Source organism: Nicotiana sylvestris, chromosome 9 (assembly GCF_000393655.2).
Source record: "Nicotiana sylvestris chromosome 9, ASM39365v2, whole genome shotgun sequence".
Classification (NCBI taxonomy): Eukaryota; Viridiplantae; Streptophyta; class Magnoliopsida; order Solanales; family Solanaceae; genus Nicotiana; species Nicotiana sylvestris.
In genome coordinates, this window is record NC_091065.1 from 18,699,800 (window position 1) to 18,721,828 (window position 22,029).

Sequence of the window (22,029 nt, forward strand, 5' to 3'; positions counted from 1 at the left end):
TTTAAATTTTACAATTGATTAAGAAGACTTGGGAAGTCAATGAAATTGTATTTTAATCTGGGAATTGTGGATCTCTATAGCTCTTTCTTCTTCTTTTTCTTCACACCATTACTATCTTTCCTTTGGCTTCTGTTTTCTTCTTTCAAGATGAAGATTCAGTTGTTTTCAAGGTAAAAATTTTCAAATATTTTAATAATTTATTTGTAGCCCAATAAAATCTACATTTTGTTTGAGATTTCTGGCTGTATCTGCACTAAATTGTTTCCTGCATTGGCTATATGCTTCTTTCTTCAGTTTCTAGTAATAATTTTTTTGTGCTTTTTTATACATCAGATTTTTAAGAACTTAAAAGGAAGGGAAGGAAGCTACTTCGGCACTGCCTAGTGAAAATTACAATCATGGAAAGAGGAAAAGGAAATGAAGGAGAAAGAGAGAACTCATCGGTATGTCATACAATATTTACATATATTGAAAGTAATATTGACTAATTTTTACATACCCTTTTAAGACGAGATCAGTACTCGTTTGTAAATATTTTTCATTGCCTCTTTTCCTTTTGTTTTTTTCTCTTTTTTTCTTGTTAATTTCTTCTCCTAGATTTCAATTTAGAGAACCTAACCAAAATGAAATTTTTTTCCTTCTTAAAATAAACTCCAAACGACAAATGAACTCTTCCTTTCAGGAAACAATTCTTGCTTGAATTTCCATGAAAGGGTTTCAGTGAAAATATCTCAACTGTGAAACTCAGTCAATTGATGAAATCATATTCAAGTTCTCAATTCTATGAAGTATTGTTGGACTTGATGAAACTCAAGCCATATTTCTTGTTCTCAATTATTTATCATGTATATGAAACTGTTATGTTCTTATCCATCCACATTCGCACTAATATTAGTGCGAATAACCAAACCACAAATTTGATGCTGATCAAGTCGCATCAGTTAAAACAAAATCTAAACCTATATAAACACATTAAACTTATTGATCCTCGTTAGTTATAATTTGGAAGAAGTTGGGGTTTTGTTATGTTTGTCGATCCTACAAAGGTTTCCCACAGATATTGGAAATAAAGCCTTCTATACTTATGTTAGTTGCATGTTCATTAATGTATAATTTCTTATGGGAAATATGTGGCTTCAAAAACCAACATTTTGTCTTTTTGCAGGTGTCATCTGCTGTATTTAGAAAGGACATTGTGAATCTTCGAAATTTCATAGGGAGGTTAAAGAATGAGGAAGATCAAATTGCTCTTGACATGGATCAAGTTGAAGCGCTGAAATTGGTGGTGACATTAATGTGGACATTTCTCCAGCTTTCTTCTTCTTCCAGTTTGGATGGTTTTAGTGCCAAAATATCAAACATAACAGGAGAGCTTGAAGATCTGGTTGAGTCACTCTTCTACAACAGTGGAGATGACATCCTAGTTAAATACGACATGGATTGTGTCGTTCCTCGCATCATGGAAAATATCAGAAGTTGTATCAACTCGCAACATTCTCCTAAATCAAGTGCCACCATGGCTGAGGAGCAGTTGGTTGAACTTTTGGATAGCCTCCTCGTGAATCTCCATGATATAACCAACTTAGCTGTTGGACAATTTACTCCATTCATAACTCAACTTGAGGTTCTTCGGAATGTGTTTAGCAATGTAAGGAATTTTTATGGGTTGACAGTAAATGGTTGCGTTGAGCATGAGATAATTGAATATATGTTACCTCAATTTCAACTTATGGCTGAGAGAGCAGGACACTTCTTTTTGGTCTGTATTGTAGAAGAATTGGAGGGAACACTTGATGTCAAGCTAGGTCATCTATTTGTGAAGATTATTCCAATCGCGCTAGAGGTTATGCACATATGTTCTACAAACTTGAAAGCTTCAAAATCAACAGAATTTGGATGCTTCATTAAGCAGCTCCTAGAAGCCTCTCCGGCCATTCTTCGAGAATATCTGATTTATCTACAAGAGCACATAGTAAATGTTATTAACCCGAGCACTTCAACTCGAAACATTCATGTCATGATAGAGTTCCTCTTGATTATTCTTACTGACATGCCCAAGGACTTTATTCGTCATGACAAACTATTTGATCTCTTGGCACGTCTTGGAGCACTTACTAGGGAGGTATCAATTCTTGTTCACCGCTTACAAGAGAAATCAAGAAATGAAGGGAATACCAATGAAACATATTGTGGAACTCTAGATTTGCTGGAAAATATTGAACTCCTGAAGGGAGATTTGAGACATGTTTACTTGAAAGTCCCAAACTCATCTAAACTCTGCTTCCCCATGAGTGATGGACTGCTATTCATGAATCTTCTACTCAGAAACTTGAATGCTTTGCTCAATTCCAATGCGTATTCAGTTTCTTTGATAAAGGAAGAAATCGAGCTGGTGAAAGAACACCTCGAATGCATAAGATTTTTGTTCGTGAATGTTGAACATGAATTGTGTAAGGATCATTGGATACGTGCTCTGGATGTGGCATATGAGGCGGAACATTCCATTAATTCAATTCTTGTCAAAGATCATGGACTCTTGCAGCTTATCTTCTTGCTTCCTGACACCATAGAAAAGATCAAACTTATCAAAGAAGATGTTTTCAATTTGGTAAAGAAGTCTCCTGAGAACAGGGCCCTCATTGTTGAAAAATCTCCCAACAAGCCAGTTGTAAGCAAATCCTCAATAGCTAGTCAAGTACTTGTAGGTTTTGAGGAGGAGAGAGACTACATAATTAGGAAGCTTATTTGTGGACCAACGGATATAGACGTCATTTCGATAGTTGGAATGCCAGGGCTCGGGAAAACAACTTTGGCTTACCGAGTATATAATGATAAGTCTGTTATTAGTCATTTTGATATTCTTGCATGGTGCACAGTCGACCAAGAACGTAATGAGAGAATTTTGTTGCAGAAGATTTTTAATCAAGTCACTAATTCGAATGAGAAGTTTAGTGAGGATATTGATGTTGTTGATAAGCTGCGTAAAAAGCTATATGGTGGGAGATACCTTATTGTTTTGGATGACTTGTGGGATACTGCAACATGGGATGAGTTAACAAGACCTTTTCCTGATATTAAGAAAGGAAGTCGAATTATTTTAACAAGTCGAAAAAAGGAAGTTGCTTTGCATGCAAAACGCCACAGTGAGCCTCTTGATCTTCGATTTTTCACAGTAGATGAAAGTTGGGACTTAATAAAGAAAAGGGTTTTTGGAGAAGAAAGTTGCCCGAATGAGCTATTGGGTGTTGGAAAAGGAATAGCCCAGAATTGTCAAGGGCTTCCTTTGGTTGCTGATCTTATTGCTGGAGTCCTGGCAAAAAAGGGAAAGAAAAAGACTTTATGGCTTGAAGTTCTAAATAATTTGGATTCATTTATTCTTGAAAATGAAGTGGAAGTCATGAAGGTTATGTTGAAGTTTGGCAAAATGCCAAAGTCCCACATTGGTTGGGAGTTAAGTTTGGGGGGATTTTTCCCCTATAAAAGAAGGCCTAATGTTTAGGATTGAAACACACCTCTCATTTGCCTTCTCATCTGTTTAAGGCATTTGTATCTTCTCTCTTTAGTATTATTTCACTTGTATTTTTGGAGTGGAATAAAATATTTGGTTGTGTCCGAGGAGTAGGCAAAATTAGCCGAACCTCGTAAATTCTGGTGTTCCCTTTATTATTGCTTTATTGTCTTATTTATTATTTGGTGGTTGTCATAATTTTTGGTATAGTAGTTGTGACTTATTCACACTCTATACATTTGGCTTCCGCAACAATTGGTATCAGAGCCAAGGTACTGTCTAAGTATGCTCTGTGGTTGCAGCATAGTCTGATCTTCCACATCAGAAAAGATTTATCTTGGTAACTGAGTCAAGGTTCTGTCTGAGTATGCTCTGTGGTTGCAGCTTAGTCTGATCTTCCACACCAGAAAGGAAATAATCTTGATTTGTGTCGTCAGCTATTAAATAATATTTGTGTCAAAGATGGGAGACAATAAACAAGAAGAATCTACATCAAGTGTCAACAATACGTCATCATTGGCATCTTCGCTTATGACAAGAATTGTGTCAAATGCGAAATTTGCGGTCGAAATATTTGACGGGTCCGGACATTTTGGGATGTGGCAAGGCGAGGTTCTAGATGTCCTTTTTCAACAAGGGCTAGATCTGGCCATTGAAGAAAAGAAACCAGATGTTATTGGAGAAGAAGATTGGAGAATTATCAACCGTGTTGCTTGCGGTACCATTCGATCCTACCTTGCTAGAGAGCAGAAATATCCATACACAAAGGAAACTTCTGCAAGTAAATTATGGAAAGCACTGGAGGATAAATTTTTGAAGAAAAACAGTCAAAATAAATTGTACATGAAGAAGAGACTGTTTCACTTCACCTATGTTCCTGGTACCACGATGAATGAACATATCACCAGTTTCAATAAGTTGGTTACAGATTTGCAAAATATGGATACAACTTATGATGATGGTGACTTGGCCTTGATGTTGTTGGCGTCACTTCCTGATGAGTACGAGCACCTTGAAACTACTCTACTCCATGGAAATGACGAAGTTTCTCTCAGAGAAGTTTGTTCGGCTTTGTACAGCTATGAACAAAGAAAGCGAGAAAAACAGAAGGGCGGAGAAGGAGAAGCACTATTTGTGAGGGGTCGTCCTCAAAATCAAACGAGGACAAAGAAGGGAAGATCCAAGTCAAGATCCAGACCCAGCAAAGATGAATGTGCCTTTTGTCGAGAAAAAGGGCACTGGAAGAAAGACTGTCCGAAGTTGAAGAATAAGGCCAAACATAACAATGGAAAGGCCATTATGGATTCAAATGTAGCTGATTGTGATGATTCAGACTTCTCATTAGTTACAACAGAGTCATCAACATCATCAGACATATGGTTGATGGACTCGGCTTGTAGCTATCATATGTGTCCCAACAGGGACTGGTTCATGGAATTTCAAGAAGGAGAATATGGAGTCATCCACACAGCGGATAACAACCCTCTTACCTCATATGGCATTGGTTCAATACGATTAAGGAACCATGATGGAATGATCAGAACATTGATAGATGTTCGATATGTACCGGATTTGAAGAAGAATCTCATCTCTGTGGGAGCCCTAGAATCAAAAGGGTTCAAAATCATTGCAGAAAATGGAGTGATGAGAGTATGCTCTGGTGCACTAGTGGTAATGAAGGCTAATCGGAAGAATAATAATATGTACCGCTATCGTGGCAGTACAGTTATTGGGACAGCGACAGTAACATCCAGTGACGACAAAGAGGCAGAAGCAACCAAGCTATGGCACATGCGCTTGGGACATGCTGGAGGAAAATCCTTGAAAACTCTATCAGATCAAGGATTGTTAAAAGGAGTAAAGGCTTGCAACTTGGAGTTTTGTGAGCATTGTGTCAAAGGGAAACAGACAAGGGTTAAATTTGGTACAGCGATCCATAATACTAAAGGCATTTTGGATTATGTACACTCTGATGTTTGGGGTCCTTCCAAAACACCTTCATTGGGTGGGAAGCACTATTTTGTAACCTTTGTTGATGATTTTTCTCGAAGAGTGTGGGTGTATACAATGAAAAACAAAGATGAAGTGCTGGGAATTTTTCTCAAATGGAAGACGATGGTGGAGAATCAAACAGGCAGGAGGATCAAGTGTATTCGCACAGACAATGGAGGTGAATACAAAAATGATCATTTCAATAAGGTCTGTGAAAATGATGGCATCGTCCGACACTTCACTGTTAGACATACACCACAACAGAATGGAGTGGCAGAACGTATGAACCGGACCTTGCTGGAGAAGGTACGGTGTATGTTGTCCAATGCTGGCTTGGGCAAAGAATTTTGGGCTGAGGCAATTACATATGCATGTCACCTCATTAATCGTCTACCATCTGCTGCTATTGATGGCAAAACACCATTTGAAAAATGGTACGGAAAACCTGCTGTAGATTATAACTCTTTGCACGTGTTTGGCTCAACTGCATATTATCATGTGACGGAGTCAAAATTGGATCCAAGGGCAAAGAAGGCTATTTTTATGGGAATTACTTCTGGAGTCAAAGGATATCGCTTATGGTGCCCTATGACAAAGAAAGTAATATTCAGCAGAGATGTTACCTTTGATGAATTTGCTATGGTAAATAAGGTAACAGAAGATACCAAACAAAATGAAGGTGCTTCTAAGCAGGTGGAGTTTGAGGGAAAATTTATTTTTCCTACACAAGAAGCAGAGGAGGAAACAAATGAAGATTACCCTCTGGAAGGAGAGCCAGTAGAGGAGATTCCAACTCAGGAATCTCAACAACAACTTGAATCAATAGCAACCAGCAGGCCAAAAAGAACAATAACGAAACCTGTTCGTCTCATAGAGACGGTTGCTTGTGCAACCTCAATTGTAGCTGATGATGTTCCTACTACTTATAAAGACGCTGTCCAAAGTTCAGAAGAAGATAAGTGGAGGATTGCCATGAATGATGAAATACAGTCCCTTCATCAGAATCATACATGGAGATTGGCCAATCTCCCGAAGGGAAAGAAAGCAATTGGGTGCAAATGGGTATTTGCAAAGAAGGAAGGATTTCCTAACCAAGTAGATGTTCGCTACAAAGCAAGATTGGTGGCCAAAGGATATGCTCAAAAGGAGGGAATTGATTACAATGAAGTGTTTTCTCCAGTTGTAAAACATTCCTCCATTAGAATTATGTTGGCTTTGGTAGCACAATTGGATTTGGAACTAGTTCAGATGGATGTAAAAACTGCGTTTTTACATGGAAACTTGGAGGAGGAAATCTACATGACTCAGCCAGAAGGATTCAAAGTTGCTGGAAAAGAAAATATGGTGTGCAAACTTGAAAAATCGTTGTACGGATTGAAACAATCTTCTAGACAATGGTACAAGCGATTTGACGAGTTTATGTTGCGGCAAGGGTACAAGAGAAGCAAATACGATCATTGTGTGTATTTGCACAAGCTTAAAGATGGTTCCTTTGTATATCTTCTCCTATATGTTGATGATATGTTGATAGCTTCCAAGAATTCGGAAGAAATTGATAAGTTGAAGATTCAACTGAAGAAGGAGTTCGAGATGAAGGATTTGGGTGAGGCAAAGAAAATTCTTGGCATGGAGATAATTAGAGATAGACGTTCAAAGAAACTCTGTTTATCTCAAAAGGAATATTTGAAGAGAGTACTTCAACGTTTTGGCATAGATGACAAGACTAAGCCAGTTAGTACTCCACTTGCTTCCCATTTTAAGCTAAGTACTACTATGTCGCCAATGGATGAAGCTGAACGAGAGTATATGTCAAAGGTACCATACGCAAATGCTGTTGGTAGCTTGATGTATGCAATGGTTTGCACAAGGCCTGACATTTCACAAGCTGTTGGAGTTATTAGCAGATATATGCACAATCCAGGGAAGGAGCATTGGCAAGCTGTGAAGTGGATTCTACGGTATATTCATAATACTGTAGATGTCGGGTTAGTTTTTGAGCAGGAAGACAATCAGTTTGTAGTTGGATATTGTGACTCAGATTTTGCGGGTGATATGGACAAACGAAGATCAACTACTGGTTATGTGTTTACTTTTGCAAAGGCACCAGTTAGTTGGAAGTCTACTTTGCAGTCAACAGTTGCTTTGTCTACAACAGAGGCAGAGTACATGGCTATTACAGATGCTGTGAAAGAGGCAATTTGGCTTCAAGGATTGCTAAAGGAGCTTGGTGTTGAACAAAAAGGTATCACAATTTTTTGTGATAGTCAAAGTGCTATTCAATTAGCGAAGAACCAAGTTTATCATGCAAGGACGAAGCACATTGATGTTCGGTATCATTTCGTACGAGAAATCATAGAAGAAGGTGGAGTCACGGTGAAGAAAATTCATACTACAGAGAATCCTGCTGATATGCTGACAAAGGTGGTGACTGCGGTCAAGTTTCAACATTGTTTGGATTTGATCAACATTGTTGAACACTGAAGATTGAAGATGAAGACACAACCAAAATTTGTTATTGAGAGAGAATTGAAAATGTGGAATTTTGCCAAGGTGGAGATTTGTTGAAGTTTGGCAAAATGCCAAAGTCCCACATTGGTTGGGAGTTAAGTTTGGGGGGATTTTTCCCCTATAAAAGAAGGCCTAATGTTTAGGATTGAAACACACCTCTCATTTGCCTTCTCATCTGTTTAAGGCATTTGTATCTTCTCTCTTTAGTATTATTTCACTTGTATTTTTGGAGTGGAATAAAATATTTGGTTGTGTCCGAGGAGTAGGCAAAATTAGCCGAACCTCGTAAATTCTGGTGTTTCCTTTATTATTGCTTTATTGTCTTATTTATTATTTGGTGGTTGTCATAATTTTTGGTATAGTAGTTGTGACTTATTCACACTCTATACATTTGGCTTCCGCAACAGGTTATACAATTAAGTTATGACCATTTAGCGGATCACGTAAAGCCGTGTTTGCTTTTCCTTGGAAGTTATCCAAAGGACGAAGAAATTAGTGTCTGTAAGTTGCAAGATCTATGGAGTGCAGAAGGAATTCTGGAGCAGACTGAGATGAAGAGTGTAAAAGAAGTAATGGAGGTTTATTTGGATAATTTGATTTCGAGTAGTTTGGTAATAGTAAAGAAAAGCAAATATGTGCCGAGGACTTGCAAAATTCATGATCTTGTGCATGATTTTTGTCAGGTAAAAGCCACAAAGGAAAAGTTCTTCGACTTGATAAGTTCAAGTGCTCTATCTTGTGCTTCAGATCTGATGCCACGTCGAATGACCATTCCTTATGATCGTGTCTCTGTTTGTAAGCGTTCTGATTCTGAAAAGAAAGTGGTTTCTGGGAAATACCTCCTTTCGTTGAAGGTTGATTGTGCACTTTGGCGGACTGATGGTTTTTTGGTGGATAAAATAGCCGTCCTAGTTCAGTTAAGAGACTTGAGGCTTCTTAGAGTACTGGACCTGCCTGAAGTAATTCATGGAGAACATTTGCTGAATGAAATAGGCCTGCTAGTTCATTTGAAGTACTTAAACATTGGGATGAGAGTTAAAGCTCTCCCTTTGTCATTGACAAACCTATGGAATCTAGAAACTTTGTTGGTGCAAAGCTATGATACAACCATAGTACTACTACCTAGAATTTGGAATCTTGCAAAGTTGCAACATGTGAGCATCCGCCGTTGTTCTTTCTTTGATTTGGACACAGGTGAACCAATACTGTTAGCAGAGGACTCAAAGTTAGACAAGTTGAGAATATTAGATGGGCTCCGACTTTCCTATTCGAAAGACACAGAGGATATTTTGAAAAGGTTTCCCAAGCTGAAACAACTTGTCTGTAAAATTGTAGAATCATGGGATGCTTCAGCAGAGTGCAATTGGTTTCCAAAATTGGATGTCCTTAACGAACTTGAAGAACTCAAAGCAATGTATTTATCGGCCACTGATTTATCTTATCAAGACGGCTCTGGTTCACATGACATGTTGCCCTTTTCAGCAAGACATCTGAGTGATTTTCGCTTCCCTTTGAGCTTGAAAAAGTTGACATTGTTAGACTTTAATCTGACATCTGATTCACTGTCAACAATCGCTAGACTGCCCATCCTCCAAAAGCTGACTCTGGTGAACACTATCATTCAGGAAGAAGAGTGGAATGTGGGAGAAGACAACACCTTTGAGAATCTCAAATATTTAGGGTTGGTTCAGGTGCGTCTTTCAACATGGCAGGTTGAAGAGGAATCCTTTCCCGTGCTTGAGCAATTACTCCTTAGGGAATGTAATAAGCTTGAAGAGATCCCGTCCAGTTTTGGGGATATTGCTTCATTAAGGAGTATCGAACTGATCGATAGCCCTCAACTTGAAGATTCCGCTCTAGAGATTAAGGAATATGTTGCAGATATGATGGGAGACGACAGGCTTCAGGTCCATGTCCAGAGTTATCGTGAATAATCTGTGAGTATATACGGCTTTATTAAGTTCATTTTTATCTCTTTCTCCAGTTACTTTGACCATTATAATCTTCTTTGCAGAGCGTAAATAATAACCTGGGAATACAATTCATTTTGGGCCAACACTCACACATCAGTATTAGAGGCTAAAGACCCATTCTCCAGACAGTTATGCAATTTTTCATTTGTTTTCCTCCTCTTTTATTATTCTAATATGTCGAATAACAATAGCTGATGGTACCAATACCAATTGCTAACAGAGGACGTTTGTTCAAGTTCCAATATTGAGGTAGGCAATATAAATCCTCACTTTTTTCTTTAAGCTCAACTCATATTATTATCATTAACAAAATAAAATAAAAGTGAAAAATGAATAAAAGTGAGAAGGCAGTATGAAATAAATCTAGCACTTTGTTTAGTCAATACTAGCAGCTGAGGACAATGTCCTCTTTGCTTTCTTCTTGCTATTTTGATGAGAAGTGTTCTTTTCGCTTTTTAATTTTTAACTTTTTTTCTTTTTAAGAAATAAGTTGAAGTGAAATATGGACAGGGTAATATGTTAATGTAAAAGAATGAATTTTGGAAAGACTCAACGCATTCTTGCATGGGTCGGCTCATTCTTCGATCCCTGCTTCTTCCTTCCCCGTCTCCCTATTCCTGCCGCCCAAATAAGGCCTATGGAGTATAGGCATCTATCTTTGGTACCGACATGCAAAGGTTTGAATCCTTTGACTCCAGATTATGAATACTCGAATAAATCTATCGAGCTGGTGACTACAAATGAAGCAACTAATTCGCAAGCCAAAATTTTGACTACCTATCTTTGCTAAGAGAAGAGAGAGGAAATAATGTGTTTCCTTTCTTTTCTCTCCCATTTTCTATTTTACAAGACAAGAAGGGAGAGGAAAGGGGTTTTTACAAATACAAACAATTTCTTCCTCCCTATGATGAGTTTAATTTACCTTAGTATGAATAGCTTGTTCCAGTTTGAGTCCTTTTGAATTGTCACTGATTAATATTTTAATTACTTATTCTTAATCTTTTTCTTTAAAAGCCTACTGCAAGTAGAAGAAGAAAATATAGTGAGCTTTGATGGTGAGGCAGACACCATCTTTGGTCATCCCAACGACATGCTATATTGCGGAAATGCAACCACTTTATGTAGAATTTAAACACATACATACATAGAGCTTAAGCAACGGAATATGAATAGGAACATATTTTTAGTCACGGTTGTTTAAGTGTCGTAGAGAATCACCTTTGATCGAGCTTATAGCCAAAACCCTATGAGTCTTCTAGTCTATGTCTATCACAAAAGAATACCAGACTCATGGAGTCATATGTGGTTATATTGGTAGGCTAGAGACTCTTAGGTAAATATCTTTAACCCTAGAGACTTCTCCATCAAATACGATTGCTTTAGGGACTCATAATAAATAGTTTTCTTCAATCAAGGAAACTTCTAGATATGCATAACTAAAATATTATTTACTTAGGAGACAAGGCATATAATTAATTACCTAATATGTGAGCCACGTCAAAAGTCTTTAAAATAGAGAGTAAATTTCTAATATTTTACCACTTGGTGCACATATTGAAATTAAATAATAATAGGTTATGAGGGAATAATATGGCCATGACTTTATTCACTCAACTAACCATTATGTATTATCAGTTTAACTAGAACATATCGTGTAACGACTCGATCTGGCGTTTTGAGAATTAGCATTTCGTTCGGTGGCTTAAGGTCTCGAGCAGCTACGTATTATGTATTATGACTTGCTTGTGTGGTCGAGTTCGATTTTCGAATGATTCAGAATTGATTTGGAAAAATAATTTTTGTTTTAGATGCTTAAGTGAAAAGAGTTGACTGGAGTTTGACTTTTGTGTAGACGACTCATGAATGGTATTTTGATGATTCCAATAGCTTGATTTTGGACTTGGGCATATGCCCGAATTTGTATTTGAATATTTCTAAAAGGTTTCGACACTATTTGGTAAAAGTTGACAATTTGTGTTAGTTTTTCCAACAATTATGGTGATGTATGGGAGAGGTAAGCAATGATGCAACTCTCCTTAGTGAGATAAGCAATGATGCAATGAGTGGTAGGTGAGATGGGAATATTGCAAATTGATCCTTCTTGGTAGGTGAGATTTGCACTTTTGGTCCCTATCTCAAAACTATAAATACCCCCTTCCATTTCATTGTATAACACACCAAAAAAATATATCAAAACTCAAGAAGAAAGAGTTTGAGAGGGAGAGAGATATAGTTCCTTTAGGAATGTTTCCTAACAGGGGAGTGACAAAATAGTGAGTAGAAATACTAGTCGGGTATTTTTCGGGAAACACTTTTGTGTGCGCCACTATTTTGGGTAGAGCTCAGGAATTGTTGTACCTCCAAATTATTGGGGAAGTCTCTCTTTGTATGCCTGCTAAATGTTTTAGTGGAAGTTGGTGTCGGATTTGTGGACGTAGCCTAAACGTTTTAGGTGAACCACGTTAAATATTGTGTCATTTATTTTTGGTTTCATTGATCATTTATTTTATTCCGCTGTGCAGTAGTGTTTAGTGCTACCGGGTCCTAACAATTTGAAGGTTTGGAAAGTTCATAGGTTTGACCGTGAGTTGAATTCGATGTTCTCGGATTCAGATTACGCGTGGTTTAACAGTGAATCCCCGTTGACTTGCGATGAACCTTTCCACTGCTCCAATGATTGGAGAATCTCCCACAACATACAAAATAATTGCTTGTCTCCATTTCTCATTATCTCGTTCAACATCCTCTTTTTCTAATTGAACAATTTAAGTTCCATCTCTGATAGTAGGAGCAACAAATTTCAGATTCATACCTTTGGCCGCCATCTTATTACTGGAAAACAAATTCGCCCATGTTTTCCCCTCCCCCTCCCCATTTCCGGCCAAGGCGTAGGATGCCCAACACGCTATAATGCGTCGAGAGAGAAAGTTAGAGAGCGAGAAAAAGCTTATCAGTATCAAGACAAGTTGAAGAGTTCAATGTTTAGAAATTATTCAAATGCAAGGTAACTCGTGAGGTGATGATTGACCGAGATCAGAGACTCTTACTATTAACAGCCGACTTAACTAGAAAATATGGAGAATACATGCAATGCAGGGTACTGTTGATAAATGTATTGTTCAAGAAAGGGTTAGCAAGATTCTTGACTAGCTTAATTCGAGGTTAAATTGATGCCCTAATTCACCATTATTTATTTAATATATCTACTAATTAGATTCGTAGAATTGTGATTCAAGTCATTCCTTAGTATTTCAATTTACGCACCCATGAGAGAGAGAGAGAGATTGCCATATACTCAAATGAACTGAATAATGAAAGTTCTTGGATACTATTATTTTATAACTTGATGAAAAATATTATCAGCATTGTTGGTGCTCTAGAACAAAATCATTTTGATGGTTACTGTTGATTTTTTTTTTTTTTTTTGGTTTTATTGTTTTTAGTAGTAGTATTAGTATGCATTCTTTAACAAAACCTTTCAATCAGTGTTCTACGTAGTTTTAGATAGATCTCCATTATTCAGTTCATCTTGTATTCTTTTCCATATACATAACATCAATTCAAATCATCGGACTATTTTTATCTATTATTTTGAGAAGTGTCAAATTTTAAGTCATTTAAGTTAAACATTTGTGAGTTCAGTCCTCGTTGTACTTCCATGAACACTGATAGTAGGCTATATAGTTGATATTTACACCTTAATATGACCATACTTTGTTGGTGTTTTATAGATAAATTGTCAACAAAAGACTCTGAATAGTGTTCTTTTGTTTCGCAGGGAATATTATATGAGAGGAATCAACATGGAGTGTTTTGGAGGCGATAATGTGAAGAAAATGCCCACTCGAGAAGTATCCGAGCACTAAGAAGCAGAAAATGGCTTGGGCAAGAAGTCCACCGCGACCGCGGTGAACCGCGATTGTTTATAATCGTGAGGCAGAAAGGTCAGCTCTCATCGCGGTTGGCCACCACCGCGGTGCACTGTTCACGCTGCTGGAAGTTTGAGGACAAAAGTGTAATTTCGATAAACTTTTGTAAACCCTTATAAGCTTTAGAAACTCGCCCAAGATTGTTCCAAGTTTTTTTTAAAACTATTTTTGGAGGCAAGAACAAGTGGGAGAAGATCAACCAAACATTAGAGTTTTTCTATCTCCTTTTAATTCTTGCAATTTTACATTATGAACAATTTAGTAGTTTCCTCTTATTTTGTTATGAGTAGCTAAACACTTATCTAGGGCTGATGGAACCAATTGTTGGTTGAAGTTTTGACTGAAGTTGTTATAATCGAGTCAGATTTATGATATGATTGTTCAACTACGTTTTGTATGGTGATTAACTGAATGGGCCCTTGATTAATCGTGTCTAATTACCTTATATTGCTTGAGAAAGAGTATTAGGTTAGACAGCTGTTGAACAACACCACTTTTGGGTAATTGAAGAGATTCATTACTTGAACTTGAAAGTGGGCTTAGAGATAACCGAACTTTGGTGGGATAATTTAGAGTTGCACACATATTGTCAGCTAGAGTAGTTCGAGAGAATGCTCTAGTAAATTATTGTAGTTGATCGAGAGATAATTACGATAACCCATAACTCTTAATGCTCATACAGTATTACGGCGAGATTATAGCGGAAGAGTCAAGACCTAAACTAGCAATTGGGGAAATTACTGCCCTAGACCTTTTTACCATTGAATTATCTTTGTTTTATCTTACTGTTGTTTTTCATAGTATTTGAAGTAGTTAACAAAAACTCAATCTTAATTGAGCAAAAATCTTGCATCTAGAGATTGATTGAGTTGATAATAACATTGCCGAAGAGTGTAATAGATAAGTTAGTTCTCTGAGGATTCGATTCCGGACTTAAAACCAGATTATATTTGCAGCGACCGCTTTGTCCTTTAAAAGGCATAGTTGGGCATTATCAAACACCTATTATACTAATTAAGAAGTTACACTTGAAAAAAAAATTTAAAACTTACCAAATTAGTTTTCTATAATCTTCAATTACAGATAAGAATACATTGCCTTAAAGGTAAGTATTAATTAATCTTCTTAATCCAAATCCACCTCAAATATTAAAAATAGGCAATCTATTATGTAAACATATATGGAAAATATATCATAGTTTTCATGAAAAAGCAAATATGGAAGAAAACTTATTAGATTTCTAACAATGAATGCAATGTACAGATCATGTAGATTCAAAAAATCTATTACTTAGCATTTTTTCTTTTACATATATATATATATATATATATATATATATATATATATATATATATATATATATATATATATATGTAAAAGAAAAAATGCTAAGTAATAGATTTTTTGAATGCTAAGTAATATATATATATATATATATATTATGCATGACTAGCTTTATCTCCTTTTGTTTGACAGGGTTATTTAGTCCTCTGGTGTTCCAAAACCCTATATTATCCATTAAGATGGGGAATGCCCCACCCTTGCCAAGTCCTGGCTCCCTTGCACCTTGCACTCCTTCAGGGATAGAAGAGCTAGGTTCTCCTGAGTGCTTGTTCCTTTCTTCAGTTAATTGTTTCTCCATTAGGCTAGAGAAAGTGTTTCGTAGTTTTATAGTTGCATTCTGCACTGTCACCCCCTTTGCTATGTATTTTCCAGTCTTGAATCCTTGTTGATTACCTTGCTTTTCTGTTATCTATTTGTACTGGTTTACCCCTTTTTCTGCATCACTTTTTGTCTTTGCCTCTACTGCTTTCTCCTTTTCATTATTGATCTCCTTGCTATTTTCATTCCCCTGTCCCTGGTGATTTTTATTTCCTTCTGTTACCTTCTGCTTCTCCTTTTCTTCTTTAAGGAATTTCCTGCACATTTTCATTTCATGCCCATAATTACCACGTTTTCCACATAGTACATGTTTCCACTCATAGACCACATTTTGCTCCACTATTTTTCCATATTCATTCTCAAACATTATTGATGTTTAGTATGTTTGGTTCAGCACAATCTCCACCAATATTCTAGCATATGTTATTCTTTCCCTTTGCGCGTAGTTGCACTATCTGCTTTGAGAGGTTGACCAATCAGCCCTGTAACTTAGTCAGTGCAGCCTTGCCCCAATATTTGATGTCCAGATCCGGAAATTCTTACCCACACAGTATTTTTTTCCATTTGAGTTTTAGTGAAGTCCATATCTGGTTTCCCTGCTTTAACTGTGACTGGCTTTTTATCGAACATTTGAGCTCCCACTTCTACTACTCTGTTTCTATCCACCATATCATGAAACAGCATAATGAATACCCCTCGACTAATATGTGCAACTTTATCAATTCCCAATTTCCCCCATATCCTCCTAAATAACTATCCATTACTGGTCGTGGAGGATTGAAACCTAGGACATAGCATACCACTGTTGATGCCAATAATTCACCTCATATTTGATGTCATCCAATGTTATTTTCACATTCACGTGATTCTCTACTGCTTTGCTCAAATCTAGCCCCTCTGTAGTCAGAATTGCTCCAACTACACGACTCCATGATTTAGGGCTTGTGTTTGGATTCATCTGCGTACCTTTTCTTTCATTTTCTATGACTTGCTCTTCCACCATGTCAGCCCAGGATGTCTTCCCCGAGCTTTTAACCTCGTTTCCCTCTCTCTGTTCATTGAATTGCTCTTTTGTGGTGTGTTTGATGAGGACACTATTATTAGGTCCAATAGAATTATACCTTGGATTGCGTTGATGCTACGTTATTTTTTTGCATTTGCAGAGTCCGGAACTCCCATTTTCGCCATTGTTATTACTTTTACCTTGTTTTCCCGTGTAGCCTTACATTATTACTTTTATGCCTTTTTCTTTTATGCTCAAAATTATTCCCTCTATTATTTTGTTTTATGCATTTACCAAATTAAGCTTGATATTTAAGGTGTGCTTGATAGGAAGGAAAGTGTTATCCGTAATAATAAGTCATTTTTTAGTGTTTCAAACTATGAAAGTCATTTTCTAGGAAAATATTTTGGATGAAAAGTAGGAAAATGACCTTCCTCACTTATGAACATAAGTTATTTTCCTTACAACTATCTTAACTCCTAACTTCATCTACTTACTTTTGTTGAAATTGGCAAAATGTTTGTCCCACATCGGTGGGAAAACAAAAGTTGGGGGGATTTTCCCCCTATAAAAGAAGGCTTAATGTTTAGGATTTAAACACACTTCTCATTTGCCTTCTCATCTATTTAAGATATTTGTATCTTCTCTCTTTAGTATTATTTCACTTGTATTTTTGGAGTGAAATAAAATATTGGTTGTGTCCGAGGAGTAGGCAAAATTAGCCGAACCTCGTAAATTCTGGTGTTCCCTTTATTGTTGCTTTATTGTCTTATTTATTATTTGGTGGTTGTCATAATTTTTGGTATAGTAGTTGTGACTTATTCACACTATATACATTTGGCTTCCGCAACAATTGGTATCAGAGCCAAGGTACTGTCTAAGTATGCTCTGTGGTTGCAGCATAGTCTGATCTTCCACATCAGAAAAGATTTATCTTGGTAACTGAGTCAAGGTTCTGTCTGAGTATGCTCTGTGGTTGCAGCTTAGTCTGATCTTCTACATCAGAAAGGAATAATCTTGATTTGTGTCGTCAGCTATTAAATAATATTTGTGTCAAATATGGGAGACAATAAACAAGAAGAATCTACATCAAGTGTCAACAATACGTCATCATTGGCATCTTCGCTTATGACAAGAATTGTGTCAAATGCGAAATTTGCGGTAGAAATTTTTGACGGGTCCGGGCATTTTGGGATGTGGCAAGGCGAGGTTCTAGATGTCCTTTTTCAACAAGGGCTAGATCTGGCCATTGAAGAAAAGAAACCAGATGTTATTGGAGAAGAAGATTGGAAGATTCTCAACCGTGTTGCTTGCGGTACCATTCGATCCTACCTTGCTAGAGAGCAGAAATATCCATACACAAAGGAAACTTCTGCAAGTAAATTATGGAAAGCACTGGAGGATAAATTTTTGAAGAAAAACAGTCAAAATAAATTGTACATGAAGAAGAGACTGTTTCACTTCACCTATGTTCCTGGTACCACGATGAATGAACATATCACCAGTTTCAATAAGTTGGTCACAGATTTGCAAAATATGGATACAACTTATGATGATGGTGACTTGGCCTTAATGTTGTTGGCGTCACTTCCTGATGAGTACGAGCACCTTGAAACTACTCTACTCCATGGAAATGACGAAATTTCTCTCAGAGAAGTTTGTTCGGCTTTGTACAGCTATGAACAAAGAAAGCGAGAAAAACAGAAGGGCGGAGAAGGAGAAGCACTATTTGTGAGGGGTCGTCCTCAAAATCAAATGAGGACAAAGAAGGGAAGATCCAAGTCAAGATCCAGACCCAGCAAAGATGAATGTGCTTTTTGTCGAGAAAAAGGGCACTGGAAGAAAGACTGTCCGAAGTTGAAGAATAAGGCCAAACATAACAATGGAAAGGCCATTATGGATTCAAATGTAGCTGATTGTGATGATTCAGACTTCTCATTAGTTACAACAGAGTCATCAACATCATCAGACATATGGTTGATGGACTCGGCTTGTAGCTATCATATGTGTCCCAACAGGGACTGGTTCGTGGAATTTCAAGAAGGAGAATATGGAGTCGTCCACACAGCGGATAACAGCCCTCTTACCTCATATGGCATTGGTTCAATACGATTAAGGAACCATGATGGAATGATCAGAACATTAACAGATGTTCGATATGTACCGGATTTGAAGAAGAATCTCATCTCTGTGGGAGCCCTAGAATCAAAAGGGTTCAAAATCATTGCAGAAAATGGAGTGATGAGAGTATGCTCCGGTGCACTAGTGGTAATGAAGGCTAATCGGAAGAATAATAATATGTACCGCTATCGTGGCAGTACAGTTATTGGGACAGTGACAGTGACATCCAGTGACGACAAAGAGGCAGAAGCAACCAAGCTATGGCACATGCGCTTGGGACATGCTGGAGGAAAATCCTTGAAAACTCTATCAGATCAAGGATTGTTAAAAGGAGTCAAGGCTTGCAACTTGGAGTTTTGTGAGCATTGTGTCAAAGGGAAACAGACAAGGGTTAAATTTGGTACAGCGATCCATAATACTAAAGGCATTTTGGATTATGTACACTCTGATGTTTGGGGTCCTTCCAAAACACCTTCATTGGGTGGGAAGCACTATTTTGTAACCTTTGTTGATGATTTTTCTCGAAGAGTGTGGGTGTATACAATGAAAAACAAAGATGAAGTGCTAGGAATTTTTCTCAAATGGAAGACGATGGTGGAAAATCAAACAGGCAGGAGGATCAAGTGTATTCGCACAGACAATGGAGGTGAATACAAAAATGATCATTTCAATAAGGTCTGTGAAAATGATGGCATCGTCCGACACTTCACTGTTAGACATACACCACAACAGAATGGAGTGGCAGAACGTATGAACCGGACCTTGCTGGAGAAGGTACGGTGTATGTTGTCCAATGCTGGCTTGGGCAAAGAATTTTGGGCTGAGGCAATTACATATGCATGCCACCTCATTAATCGTCTACCATCTGCTGCTATTGATGGCAAGACACCATTTGAAAAATGGTATGGAAAACCTGCTGTAGATTATAACTCTTTGCACGTGTTTGGCTCAACTGCATATTATCATGTGACGGAGTCAAAATTGGATCCAAGGGCAAAGAAGGCTATTTTTATGGGAATTACTTCTGGAGTCAAAGGATATCGCTTATGGTGTCCTATGACAAAGAAAGTAATATTCAGCAGGGATGTTACCTTTGATGAATCTGCTATGGTAAATAAGGTAACAGAAGACACCAAACAAAATAAAGGTGCTTCTAAGCAGGTGGAGTTTGAGGGAAAATTTATTTTTCCTACACAAGAAGCAGAGGAGGAAACAAATGAAGATTACCCTCTGGAAGGAGAGCCAGTAGAGGAGATTCCAACTCAGGAACCTCAACAACAACTTGAATCAATAGCAACCAGCAGGCCAAAAAGAACAATAACGAAACCTGTTCGTCTCATAGAGACAGTTGCTTGTGCAACCTCAATTGTAGCTGATGATGTTCCTACCACTTATAAAGACGCAGTCCAAAGTTCAGAAGAAGATAAGTGGAGGATTGCCATGAATGATGAAATACAGTCCCTTCATCAGAATCATACATGGAGATTGGCCAATCTCCCGAAGGGAAAGAAAGCAATTGGGTGCAAATGGGTATTTGCAAAGAAGGAAGGATTTCCTAACCAAGTAGATGTTCGCTACAAAGCAAGATTGGTGGCCAAAGGATATGCTCAAAAGGAGGGAATTGATTACAATGAAGTATTTTCTCCAGTTGTAAAACATTCCTCCATTAGAATTATGTTGGCTTTGGTAGCACAATTGGATTTGGAACTAGTTCAGATGGATGTAAAAACTGCGTTTTTACATGGAAACTTGGAGGAGGAAATCTACATGACTCAGCCAGAAGGATTCAAAGTTGCTGGAAAAGAAAATGTGGTGTGCAAACTTGAAAAATCGTTGTACGGATTGAAACAATCTTCTAGACAATGGTACAAGCGATTTGACGAGTTTATGTTGCGGCAAGGGTACAAGAGAAGCAAATACGATCATTGTGTGTATTTGCACAAGCTTAAAGATGGTTCCTTTGTATATCTTCTCCTATATGTTGATGATATGTTGATAGCTTCCAAGAATTCGGAAGAAATTGATAAGTTGAAAATTCAACTGAAGAAGGAGTTCGAGATGAAGGATTTGGGTGAGGCAAAGAAAATTCTTGGCATGGAGATAATAAGAGATAGACGTTCAAAGAAACTCTGTTTATCTCAGAAAGAATATTTGAAAAGAGTACTACAACGTTTTGGCATAGATGACAAGACTAAGCCAGTTAGTACTCCACTTGCTCCCCATTTTAAGCTAAGTACTAATATGTCGCCAATGGATGAAGCTGAACGAGAGTATATGTCAAAGGTACCATACGCAAATGTTGTTGGTAGCTTGATGTATGCAATGGTTTGCACAAGGCCTGACATTTCACAAGTTGTTGGAGTTATTAGCAGATATATGCACAATCCAGGGAAGGAGCATTGGCAAGCTGTGAAGTGGATTCTACGGTATATTCATAATACTGTAGATGTCGGGTTAGTTTTTGAGCAGGAAGACAATCAGTCTGTAGTTGGATATTGTGACTCAGATTTTGCGGGTGATCTGGACAAACGACGATCAACTACTGGTTATGTGTTTACTTTTGCAAAGGCACCAGTTAGTTGGAAGTCTACTTTGCAGTCAACAGTTGCTTTGTCTACAACAGAGGCAGAGTACATGGCTATTACAGAGGCTGTGAAAGAGGCAATTTGGCTTCAAGGATTGCTAAAGGAGCTTGGTGTTGAACAAAAAGGTATCACAATTTTTTGTGATAGTCAAAGTGCTATTCAATTAGCGAAAAACCAAGTGTATCATGCAAGGACGAAGCACATTGATGTTCGGTATCATTTCGTACGAGAAATCATAGAAGAAGGTGGAGTCACAGTGAAGAAAATTCATACTACGGAGAATCCTGCTGATATGCTGACAAAGGTGGTGACTGCGATCAAGTTTCAACATTGTTTGGATTTGATCAACATTGTTGAACACTGAAGATTGAAGATGAAGACACAACCAAAATTTGTTATTGAGAGAAAATTGAAGATGTGGAATTTTGCCAAGGTGGAGATTTGTTGAAATTGGCAAAATGTTTGTCCCACATTGGTTGGGAGTTAAGTTTGGGGGGGATTTTTCCCCTATAAAAGAAGGCCTAATGTTTAGGATTGAAACACACCTCTCATTTGCCTTCTCATCTGTTTAAGGCATTTGTATCTTCTCTCTTTAGTATTATTTCACTTGTATTTTTGGAGTGAAATAAAATATTGGTTGTGTCCGAGGAGTAGGCAAAATTAGCCGAACCTCGTAAATTCTGGTGTTCCCTTTATTGTTGCTTTATTGTCTTATTTATTATTTGGTGGTTGTCATAATTTTTGGTAT

General features: G+C 37.5%; 1 protein-coding gene across 1 annotated transcript; it reads left to right on the forward strand.

Annotated features, from left to right (window-relative positions):
- LOC104210962 (putative late blight resistance protein homolog R1A-3) lies at positions 1-14,237 on the forward strand. Its single transcript, XM_009759940.2, has 6 exons — positions 1-170; positions 334-443; positions 1,166-3,403; positions 8,416-9,945; positions 10,023-10,230; positions 13,760-14,237. The coding sequence occupies exons 2-4, from the start codon at positions 399-401 to the stop codon at positions 9,940-9,942; spliced, it is 3,810 nt and encodes a 1,269-aa protein (XP_009758242.1). The 5' UTR covers positions 1-170; positions 334-398; the 3' UTR covers positions 9,943-9,945; positions 10,023-10,230; positions 13,760-14,237.
- The last annotated feature ends 7,792 nt before the right edge of the window (positions 14,238-22,029 follow it).